Source organism: Haemorhous mexicanus, chromosome Z, assembly GCF_027477595.1.
Source record: "Haemorhous mexicanus isolate bHaeMex1 chromosome Z, bHaeMex1.pri, whole genome shotgun sequence".
NCBI classification, from domain to species: domain Eukaryota; kingdom Metazoa; phylum Chordata; class Aves; order Passeriformes; family Fringillidae; genus Haemorhous; species Haemorhous mexicanus.
Genome location: NC_082381.1, coordinates 33,045,998 through 33,056,327, shown reverse-complemented (window position 1 = coordinate 33,056,327; position 10,330 = coordinate 33,045,998). Strand labels below are relative to the sequence as shown.

Here is a 10,330-nt window from a genome sequence, read left to right as displayed (position 1 = left end):
AGGAAGGCAAAGCACTTAATTGTTTTGAAATCAATCTCTTTCTGACGAGACTGGCAGCTTGTCTTCCATTTGAGACTGGATCTTAAAAATTTTTAATCCAGAGATCTCTCACTGCTGCTCTAAATGACTCATCCCAATCTGACTTGGCAGTCTGATTCAGCTTCCAAATACAGGTACAAATCCTAACCCAATTCAAACACTCTTACCTTAAGAAGCATTGCTATTTACATGTTTCACAGGGGAGGGCACACATTCTTGGAGAGGAGGTGGTATTTTTAAAATGTATGCATTTTTCTGTTTCTTCTTTTTATTTGCTAACTTTGAATTCTTGAATACCTACCCCAGAGATACCACTGGTCATAGGAACGTGCTACAAACAGGTCCCCAGGCAGACCATGTGTTGAGGCCTGAAGCATGAAAACACTAGAAAGTTGATGAAGGATGATGTTGGGACAGGTTCTTGTTTGAAAATCTTAATGCTGGTTTATTGAAAAACAGGATACAGGGCGGAGCAATGCAGTAAAACAGGACCAATGGGGATTCGGGGAAGGGAGAACATTCTAGAGGATATGCATAAACAGAAATGGGGGCTGAACAGGGGGGGTCAGAGCCAACAGGACATGAGAACGTGGAGGGAATTAACTTATGAACACAAAATGCCTGTGGAAAAGAGGCTTCTGTCATCCTGACATCGGGATGTATTACTTATTGCAACCTTTCCAAGGCTGAAGGATGATTTTAGTAGTGGTCCTTGGGCCTCCACGACTCTCCCTTTTTGTTTTACTAAAAAAGCCTCTGTCACAGACCTCTGCAAAGAGTGAACATAACAGTTTATCATAACTAACACAATGACAACAACAATTGTGACCCACAAAACAGTTTTAACTAACTAACAACAAGAGCCAACCCAAGAGCCCCCAACCAACAAGGAGTTCATCAATCCAGCCTCCACCACTTTCTGCTTGGATCTTCTTTATTTCATCTTCTAGAAATGGTATGCTCTGATGAATAGACTCACTGTGTGAGAATAGATTGAAACAACACATGCCCTCAAATTCTTGACAGCCATGCCTAGAGGTGAGCAGCAGGTAGTCAACAGCTGCTCTGTTCTGCAAGGTACCACACCAGATGGTCTCGGCATCTTCAAGCAGGCTGCTTAATACGACTGAAGTAGCACTGGAGTGCTTGCTAAGCCAACACCCTAAAAGATTTAACTCTCCGAGAGCTTTAGCAGCAGCCACCCAAAGTTAAAAAAGGAAGTCTGCGACTCTCTTACCTTTGTTCCAGCTCGTAATTTGGCTATCACAATTTTCGTCAAATTCATTAAGTGATCTCCTTTTGCGGGCCAGTTGACTCTTCCAGTCTTGAACCAGGGTAATGTCAGGGGTCAGGAGAGCAAGCTGCCCAAGACTACAGGGACCCCCTGAAGGCGGGATGGAATCCTGGCCATGCTCGGTCCCCACAGATAAGAAACACACCCTTAGGTAACCTTTTGGGATGCAGGCTGGACCAGGAGATAATGGGAAATGTCTAATTACACCATTTCATTCTTCTTGTATAAACTGAATCATGGGGAATGACATTTTGTCTAACAATCACTCTTTTTCATCAGCCTAACCATTCTGCTGTCCCATTCTTTCCATCTGGGCTTGTAGTAAACTTAACACAGTAATTCATTTTCGTGGATCCCAATAGATCTAATTCTTGGGGTTCCTCTGGTGCATGCTCAAGCCTCTCGGTCCAGGTGTCCCAGGTATCCACTGGGCTGGGCTTCTCGTGGGTGTTGTTGGGGGAGCTACCTTGCCTTCCATGGATGGCATGCACAGCTACCGGCCACTCATCCATAGGTTACCCTACTAGGCATGTAAAAAGGGGATTGTAGGGGTTTTCCATGGACAGACACAGGCTATCTTGTTTCAGTGTCCTGGCAAGGGTGACCCAAACGTTGTGGCTGGCTTGTGAGATCACCCAGCTCAGGGCATGTGGCACAGTGAGGAGCATCCAGAATCCTTTCATGGCGGCCATACGCAGAGGTCTCCTGGCCATAGGTGGTCTTGACTTCTGGGGACACAGATTAGCCTGCAAACAAAAGCAACAGCAGTTGAAATGGGGAAAAACTTGTTGAAAATGGGTACTGTGTCTCTATGCCTTGTCACTAATGTGCAACATAGATACAGTTTATCAAACTGGTTTATGGTTTCTTTGGGAAAATCTTGGGGAAAGTTACCATATGTCTGGGATTAAGTCCTGCTCTGCAACTGTAAAGCTGTCCAGGGGATTTTCCTCTGCCCCTTGCTGAATGTCTACAAAGCCAAGGCTGGGGATCACCCCATCAAGTGTTTGGATTCGAGCAGTTTTTGATGTCCTCCAAGACAGCCTGGGGAAGGTCAATGGCCTGATCTTCAGGCTTAGAGTAGTCCCCCTTCCCCAGCTAAGTGCTCTAAAATAAGGCATGCTCAACCTCCTCATTTGCATAGTCTTTTATGAGTCTTGAAAGTTGCCTTTTCCATACTCCCTCCCATAATATGTATTCAGTGGGAGAAAATAGGACAGGCATTATAGGTTTTAAATCATGTGGCACTAAAACATGCGCCGTCAAAGTCGCAGAAAAAACATTGTAAAAATAAGGTGACCCTCCCCCAAAATCATTGTCTGTTCTGCAGAGTTCTTTCATCTCCCCATAAAATAAAGACTCCCCACTTGGGAGTAGCTCCCCTCTGGTACTGCACTGGGGCTGCTTGGATTTTAGCAGGCATTGTCCAGTCCTGTTCCTTGACCGTTTGCCTCTGCCCTTTCTGCCAATGGCCATCATGCTCGTGATGATAATCGGACGAGCCTTCAGCCTCCTCCTCTGAGGAGGATGGATATGGCTTGGAGGTGTGATCGCCAGCTGAGCGGCACGGCCTGGTGGTAGCCAAGATACAGCTGTCAGTAGCCAAGACGGCTACCTGCTGGTCAGCGCCATTTCCAGTTCTGGAAACTGGGGGGACCAGAAGAGTCTGGATCAGGGGTATGAGGGCAAGTGGGGCCCTTGATGGGAAGGGGTTTCTCAGCAAAAGGGGAGGCTCCAGATGCAGGGGTGGTGCCCGACACGGGAGTGTTACATGTCGTAGGGAAGGAACTCGATGGAGGGGTGGGAAATGGGGAGGGCTGTGGGAAAGAGTCACTCAGGGCCACTGCCATTTTGTGAAGGGTGGTAAGAAAGAAAAGGAATAAAGGATGCTGGAGCATGGATTAGGGTAGGACCCAAAACAGCCTGGCCAACACTGTCTTGGGTAGGAGATGGAAAGGGAGGGGAGATGGCAGAAGGCAGGTGGCTCATCTGCACCCGTTGGCAGTTTCCATCTCCTGTCCTGCTCTCCAGGACAGAGAGATTAGGAGCACGGCAGGAGGAACACAAGGAGTAGGAAGTGGGGTTCAAATATAAACTTTGAACTGCATCATAAATTAAATGGAAAAGAGGGCAGAACTTAGCAACCTTTAATTTTTCCTCTGTGTGCAGAACATCAAGTTTTTCCTCGACTGAGTCCCAAAAAACCCCATGAATTAACAGAGTCTTTAGAAATGACAGGAACATTCTTAAACAACCAACAAATTAATTATTTTAGGTCCCTCTTTGAGAGTTATTTCCCCCTAAGAATTAAGAACTTCCCTAACCGGCATGTATACATCCTATTCAGCCATGCTAAGCACGTTCCCCATGGCTGCTCCCCCTCAGCCAGAGGACCTTTAATGGAAAAGGACCCAGACCCTGGGCAGCCTTCATTCAATTCACCCTCCTGTGGGTCTGGGGAGAGGTCAGGCACACGATGTCCTGTGGGGGCTCACCAACAGAGTCAGTCCTCCAGCTGCACGAAGGGTGCTGGCTCTCCCGTCAGCCTTTCCCAATAAAACTTAGGCTTAGTGTCAGGGTTGTGGCTAACCTGTACGCATCCTCCTCCCGATGACAGCCGTCCATCAGGTCGTCGCCGTGGCTGCTTTCAGGGAGTTCAGTAAGAAAGGCCCTGTTTGGGAGCCAGATGTAGCAACACGCTACGAACAGGTCCCCAGGCAGACCACGTGTTTGGGCCTGGAGCACAAAGCCACCAGAAGGCTGACGAAGGATGGTGCTGAGACAGGTTCTTGCTTGAAAATCCTAATGCTGGTTTATTGAAAAACAGGATACAGCTTCAAATATAGTCCAGGGACAAGAACCAGGATGGCTTCAGGGTCCAGGATTACATAAGGGGTAAGATGGGCAGTCCAGAGGGCTAGGGCGCAATGGGAGTAGGGCAAAATGGTGCAAAGGCGGGGTTAGGGAGAGCCATTGGGCATTGACAGGGCAGAGTGATGCAGTGAAATGGGACCAATGGGGATTCAGGGAAGGGAGAATATTCTAGAGGATATGCATAAACAGAAATGGGGGCTGAACAGGGGTGGTCAGAGCCAACGGGCCAATGGGACATCAGAACCCAGGGATTTAACATATGAACACAAGCCTGTGGAAAAGAGGCTTCTGTTACTTGCAGTATTTTTCTTAGACTCCTACAAACTGTTTTCTGTCCTGAAAAATATATTTCAATTATTATATTTCATGGTCATCTGGAAATATCTTAGAGTCCAGTTCTACATGCTATACTGTAATACAAGGCTGGCCTAAATTTATTCATATTTATTCATATTATACCTATGCATAACTTTTTTTTTTTTTTAATTTTGTTTGTAAAAATCCCACCACAGACAATCTACTGAAAATCTCAGTAAACTGCTTGAAAGTTATGGGTTTCTTACTTCTGAGTTTGACTAGTAACAAATTCCTGCTTGGAAATTGTTCAGGTGTTTTCTTCTGGAAAGAAGTCTCTTTAATCTGGATATGTACAGGCTATCAGGGAGGTACCTAATGGTTTGGGTATTTTTGAGAAGTTAAACAGTCTGGACTCCTGGAGTCTCTCTTGTCAGGTACAATTTCCTGCTCTGTTGTCAACTCTTTCTTCTCAACTCTGTGAAGACTATAAATTTTTTTCTTCAACTGAAAATTACAGAAGTTTTTCAAGAAATATATATTTAGGAGGAGTAACTCATTCTTGCGTGCTCCAGAGTCATCAATACTGTGTATGTCAGTTATGTTATTGACCAAGGAATAAACAGAAAGAGCACACAAGAATTTAGACAGTCCCTCAGGCAACTTCTCGGAGGGTTTTCCAGGCTTGAGTTTTTGTTTTTTGGTGAACTTCACACCCCTGTTGAATCCTGCTTTTGCACAATCCTACCATGTTGCTAGGGGTGGCATGTCTCCAGATACAGCAAACTCATTTGTACCCACTGTGGTTGACACAGTTCAGAAATACAGATTTCAGAAGCCTTATTCCCACTGACAGTGAAGCAAAACTAATCACAGGACCCTACTGAAAATACTCATTCAGTCAAAAGGCCACCTAGAATTCCTTCTTCAGGGACCAGCTCCATAAACTGGGTAATAAACCCAAAATTCTGAACTATGAAATTCTATCATTAAGCAAACATAAGCTTTGAAAGCTTGTGTTCCACCATAAAAAACTGCACAGTCTAACTGGATTAAGACATATACATGTGTTAACATGTGGTCATTCTGTACTCATACGGTACAGTATATACATACATACAGTACAATAAATGTAGGATTTGTTTCAGTGTGCACAGGATCAAAAATCATGTTTGCAAATCCTGGACCAAAGCTTAAGCATTCAAATTGTCATTAGTCAATACTGAAAACATAATTTCTACATGGTGCTATATGCTTTCTAGGTCTGTGGCCTGAAAAGAGAATTCACAGATCCATATAAGTGTTCACTATTATTAATTAGAAACTGATATTACATTTACAAATGTTTTTGTTCCTCAAGTTGTGGTCTATTCACTCCTAGTAGTCTTTAAGAAAAAAGGTCCATGAAGCTGTCTTGGTCAAGCCTATCAGTCATTTTTAACTACTGCCCTTAAAGATACAGGACCTTTTGAAGTTTGTATGGTAACTCTGACATTCCCAACTCAAAAAATTATAACACTTTACATGTAATACTTAACTACAGTTATGGATTCTTTCATTAATGCCCAATTTTTCAAGTCTGCAGTTAAATGCTTCTGGCTTGACTATGATCTTCTGATTTGCTTTTATAAAATGCCTCGTTTTTAAATTTGAAATTGGCAGGTTCAAATGGCTGAACTAAAATGTAAGTCATGGCTTTTATTTATGATCAGGAAGTGCATGCTCATTTGTTTAATGTGATTAAATTTTGCTTGTCAATCCACGTCCTGGCTTTCTGTATATTTTGTCCTGGAATATTTTTAGCTGCTATCAGCACAATTGTGGGAAACTAGATGAAATGTCATTGGTTTTGAAGTACCAGAAGATATTTTTCAGCTCTTTAAATGTGCTGTGGCAGTAGGAAACATGGGATTCAGATGGAAATAACATTGAGCCAACAGTGGATGAGATAAGGTTAAATGACAAATCACTAAAGTACAGAAACAAAGGAAGCAAAGTAGCTCAATTTCTCATTTCCTTTTCCTCTCCTGCAAAAAAAGTCAAAATTATACATGCCAAGCAATAATTGCAATGCTCATAAGATCTCACTTTAACTCTGTTGAGAGCAAGCCATGAAGGCACTCTCCGTGCTTCTCCCAGTAAACAAAGCTTGCTTTGACCTCACTATCATCATTGGCAAACACATCAGCACTGGTGAGCTCAGCAGAAAAGCTTGTGACAGTAACCTTGGGATGTGAATGACAGTTTGAAACGGAACAATATGCACTCCTATGTCAGTGATTTTTATATTTCTACATATTTTGGAAATCATTGTTCCCATGAAGTTGTGGAGGGAAAGGAATGCTACAACCCTTGAGATTTTTCTGAGGGCTGTTGGCTCCAGCTGAGCTTCTTCTCTGGTCTCACCATCAGTCCTCACAGCCCAATGCTGACTTTACTCTGTGAGTAGTAAGGCTGACCATTTCTCAAATCCCACAATGAATTCAGAACTCAGCAGCAATCACCAGCTAGTGGAGACAGCTCCTAATTTGGCAGATCCTCATTTCCCTTTTTAAAAGATGATGTGGAAAACATACTCTACGCTTATGGCTTCAGGAGTTCCCCTACAACAGTACTTCTGGATAAGACACAATGTACACTTAATATTGGTACTTTTTTTATTATTCATAAACATACAGCTCATCAGACAGATTTTACTGCTTTTTGTGAAAAAATTCCAGAAACCAAAAAATATACAAGTGTAGAGCTGACAATGAAATACAGAAAACTTGTTCTGGGTGAAATCTCTGACAGATTTAAAATATCAAGACACTAAGTCTAACTTTCAGAATGACACTCCAATATATGCATTCCACCAAGAGGCAGAGCTGCATTTTTAATGCCAAACATTGCAGGACTATGCAATGCAAAGGCTTAATTTCTTTAAAAAATGTTTTTGCTCATGAAGTGGATGTAGTGAATCTTGATGACCCAGTGAGGCAGATGTAACCAAAAAATGCTTATTGTGTCTAAGAAAAGAGAGTATTCCAAGAAGAAGAGGGGACACAAAGGTGAGATCATATGATATCCATAATCCTCCAATTACCAAACCACTTGTCAGTGGGCCAGCACTCGGTGTGACTTAGAAAAGCCTCAGGGACTTGCAGTGTATGTTGCCAGCCAGCAGCTCCTAGGAGCCAGTCTAGCAATCACAAACTAGTGCCCCTGTTCTTCTTTCCTCAGGCCACATGCGCCTTCTCCCAGCCAAAAGGAGGAGGGGTGGCACTGTTCCAGCTCCGACAGCACCTCTTCTTACACTGGAGACACTAAGAACAGATCTGCAGGGTTTACACAGCTTTGTTCTGTAGAACAGAAACTGAACCTTTGACTCCTGAAGATATCTATCTTCAGACTATACAATCCTCATTCCAAAGATGAAAGGGCTGCTGAGGTACCACTGATTGTTTTGGAAATTATTTTCACCGAAGAATGCTGGTACTTCTCCAGTCTGAATTAACAGCCCGCCAGGGCTGGAGCCAGGAGCATTTCTCTAATAACAGAACAAAGATATTGCTTCTTGTTTCACTTACTCCACAAATCACACAGCTTGATCACTTGGAAAAGAAAAGTTGTTGGTACCCATATTTCATTTTAGTGTGTATGAAAGCACTTGCCTCCTCTGATTTGTAAGTACAATAGTAAGTGTGAATGCTCTGAGAAAAGTCACATCAATCACATAATACATAGCAGACAACTCTAGGCCTTAAGCTCATACATGGTACAGTTTCTTTCATGATATTAGGAAGCCCAGATTGCTAGTTCACAACTTGTACTGGATTTTGTCATACCTTTTGAATAACCTCACCACTTAATAAAATGCTTCAGAGTAAGTAAAATAATAATTGCTCTCTGCTGTACCTTGTAAAAGAGAGTATTGCTTCCTTCACGTGTTTAGCCTATTCCTATACTGATGTGTTTTGGCACTCATTCCTCTACATGAGGTAACAGCATTTTTCAAAATAGCACCTTCAAACACCTTCCCCATGGCTTTCTTGTATAATACCCAGTCTTTCAGAACTGGGTCTCTGTGATGGCCTCATTTGGTACAGAGGGGCAGGATGGTGGTTTTTGCCAGCCATCTGGCACATCATGCTCATTTTGTCTTGACATTAAAATGTTTTCTCTTACAAAGTTCATGACCAAGATGTGCTTCCCTGACTTACAAATTTTTTGACATGATGGGTTTACTGAGCTGAGGATAAATCACATGGTCAGCATCATTCTTAAACAAAAATAGGATGCTTCTAGGTGTTTTTTTAAAAACAGCCTGTGTCTGCTTCTACCACACGACTGGATGCCTTTACACGGGAAGGCTTCACTTGCAGCAGTCAAGGGCTTTATGAGATACAGTTACACATGGATGTGAACAGTGGAGTGCTCCAAACAAAAAAACCCCCAAAAACTAGAAAACCCAAACAAAACTGAAACAAACTTAAAGGAGTTACTTGGTTTCTCTAGTTAGTCAAGTTCGGCTAAAGGTCTTTACACCAACCACAGTGTCTTTGAAAGAAGAGAAGCAAAATTTTGTTTTCAACAAAGTAATTTTCTGTATTTGGCTTTACACTTTAGTAGCAACTGCTGCTTTTTACTCTGGAGACTTTTGGAGCAGATGATATCATTACACAATAACGTTTTGGTGACCATGTCTCTCCGTATGAATTTTATTTCTCTCATGGTTTGTCTGAAAGGCATGGGTGCATGTGCACACACACACACACGCACACTTTATTTAGCTTAGGATAAATATGTGTGTGTGTGTCTGTCTGTGTGTGTGTGAGCAGACATACATTTGTATGCATGTGTGTTACATCCACTTCACTTTGCAGGTTTTGGTTTACAGGACCTCTGGTGGACAATCAGTCTGTCTGGAAGAAAAGTACGCCCACAAATATCACATGGAACTAGCTGGGCTTGGGCGCTGGTCCAGGCAGCCTCATTTAAAGCATCAAGATCATAGAAACCTTTGGCTGGAAAATTAGAAAAAGAAAGTATCAGCTTTCATTCTGGAGACCCACATTCAACTCTTTATGGAAAATATTTTCAGGAAATACCTGTGTACTGAGCCTTTCAGTTTAACCAAACCATATTGCTTTTGCAAATGAAAAAGAAAAGAAAGAAGCAAAAGAGTAAAAAGTACATAAAAAGACTGGTTTTTGTCCCAAGGGTTGAATTAAATTAACTTCAAACTGAATAATTTTGTATTGTATGAGAGTACAGAGAAAACATCATGCTGTGTGTTATGATCTGCATTCTCAGCTAATTATTAACATCTTTGCATACCTATTATTATCGCAAATTCACTTTTTGGCTTTGCTCAAGCTCTGTTTAACAAGCATTTGTTATCTGACGATGGCTATGGGTGGGAGCATATTGTACTTGAGAATATGCTCTTTGTACTGCTCTGGACAAGGGGCCCAATTTTCTTCCTGTTAGAGTCTACCTAAGTTATACTAAAAAGTGGAGTAAATCTTAGATAAGCCTAAAACCTTACAGACAAAAACTACAGTACTTTAAAGCCACAACTTCCTGTGAAGTCATTGCAGTGATGCATCTATTGTCATCTAAACACTAATCCGGCCTTACCTCAGTTATTTTCCACTGTGGGAAGAATGACTGCTCTGAAAACTCAGGAGCATTCTTCAAACACTCAGATGTGTTTTCAAGATTTAATTTGGGTAAAAAAAAAAAAAGTTTTGTTTACTTTCATCTTGAAATGGACTTTTGAAATGGATTTTCACACAGTGTTGTTTCAAACTGATTTGCAAAAAGGCCAGGCAGGTTGCTTAATAC

General features: G+C 42.2%; 1 protein-coding gene across 2 annotated transcripts in view; it reads right to left on the bottom strand.

Annotated features, from left to right (window-relative positions):
- Nucleotides 1-488: 488 nt before the first annotated feature.
- The window catches only part of ZNF475 (zinc finger protein 475), a 29,199-nt gene continuing 19,357 nt past the window's right edge, over nt 489-10,330 (bottom strand). Inside the window, exon 4 of one of the 2 annotated variants that reach the window (XM_059836451.1) lies at nt 489-2,079. In XM_059836451.1, coding sequence (XP_059692434.1) covers nt 2,075-2,079 — 5 coding nt within the window. In that variant the 3' untranslated portion in view covers nt 489-2,074. Of the gene's footprint in view, nt 2,080-4,119; nt 9,508-10,330 lie in introns of those variants that run through there. The other variant, XM_059836450.1, reaches the window with a different exon arrangement.